This window comes from Penaeus monodon, chromosome 32 (assembly GCF_015228065.2).
Source record: "Penaeus monodon isolate SGIC_2016 chromosome 32, NSTDA_Pmon_1, whole genome shotgun sequence".
NCBI lineage: Eukaryota > Metazoa > Arthropoda > Malacostraca > Decapoda > Penaeidae > Penaeus > Penaeus monodon.
In genome coordinates, this window is record NC_051417.1 from 22,437,627 (window position 1) to 22,439,047 (window position 1,421).

Below are 1,421 nucleotides of genomic sequence, written 5' to 3' on the forward strand. Positions count from 1 at the left end.
CGCGCGCGCGCCAAGACAACAACTGATTGTAGATACATGCAAAAAATGTTTAATGTTACAAACATTCAATAATGATTTAAAAAAAAAAGCAGCTTGGCATTAACTTTGGAAATAATTCGTATTTCCCTTTTGCATGCCGGATGTATCTCAAATAATCGAGAGTTAGAAAAATGCTGTCATCACTATGCAGATTATTAAGCTAAACCAAAACAGCCAGAAGAATGAACCTCCTCCGCTAACATGGCTTTTTCAGTCGTCTGAAAACTGACACTAAGACAAGGTGTACAAGAACTGTATAAATGAAAGCAGAGCACAAAGCATCACCTTTTCGGGCTCCAGAGCCTGAGTACAGCCCGGACCCTCCCGCACTCTTCCTCTGTCCCAGGAAACCTTAGACAGCATGGCTTTAATGGAACTGACAAGGAAGCACATGCCCTCGAAAACATCTTTCACTTTCGTTCAGTGTATTCTCTATTAGAAAAATAATAAATGAGCGCTGTCACGGCCCGCAAGCTTCCCGGTCCCTGGGAAAGTGATGACCTCATCCCCTGTGCTTGGACCTTGGCTCGAGCCTTCTGTTAAATGCGAGCAGTGTATGATCACGCGCTGTTAAAAGAAAATAAAGCATTCTCATGTTTCGTAGTTAAAAAATATACTAAGCAGCCAGCCAATAATTTAATCATGCCGAAGATGGTTAACAATATAGCTATAATAGTAAACTAAACTCAGTATTACTGCATCAATATCCAGGCAATATCAAGACTCGCCATGTCCAGGAGTTAGCAATAACCCTCGACCCAAGAGCGAGCAACGCAACTAGGCATCCCCTCGTAACTAACCCGCAGTGGTGAGCGCCAGGAGGACGAAGCCCGAGGAGATCAGCAGACCCCCGAGGACGCGGGTGACGGCGAGACCGAAGTGGTGGAGGCAGTAGCCAAGGAGGATGCCCGGAATGGAATACAGTACACACGCGACGGTGTATATGAGGGCGAATTGTTGGTCCTGGCTACTGCATGCCAGCTGCGTCTGGAATAAAGGGGCTGGTACAGTGAGATGTCTTTTTGTAGGCTTTCGTGACTGAATAGGAAGGACCAGTAACATGTATGTACAGATGTTGTAGCAGAGGAAGTCATTAAGTAATACGAACCATGTCTAAAGCCTACCGAGTCAGTAAGCACCAGCATAGCCCCATCGACCTCCTGCGTGGCGTTGTTGGACAGGGAATAGACTTGGTGCAGAGACTCCTTGCACAAGTGGCTGTACACGCCCATGGTCTTTAGCACGTGGACCAGGGACGCCCACCCGAAGACCGTGCCCGACCAGACCATCGTCTCGAAAATTCCCACCAGGAACACCAGCCACCGATGCCACTTCGGCATCTCGCCGATGGACGCGGCCTGAGAGCACAACACGGCCATTTC

At 47.9% G+C, this 1,421-nt stretch overlaps 1 protein-coding gene across 1 annotated transcript in view; it reads right to left on the reverse strand.

The window, feature by feature from the left end:
* Positions 1-1,418, reverse strand: part of LOC119593724 (solute carrier family 43 member 3-like) — a 10,384-nt gene extending 8,966 nt beyond the window's left edge. The window contains exons 1-2 of the mRNA XM_037942697.1: positions 1,164-1,418; positions 840-1,026 (exon numbers count right to left, since the gene is read on the reverse strand). Of these exons, the coding sequence (XP_037798625.1) occupies positions 840-1,026; positions 1,164-1,418 (442 nt within the window). The remainder of the gene's footprint in view (positions 1-839; positions 1,027-1,163) is intronic.
* Positions 1,419-1,421: the final 3 nt, after the last annotated feature.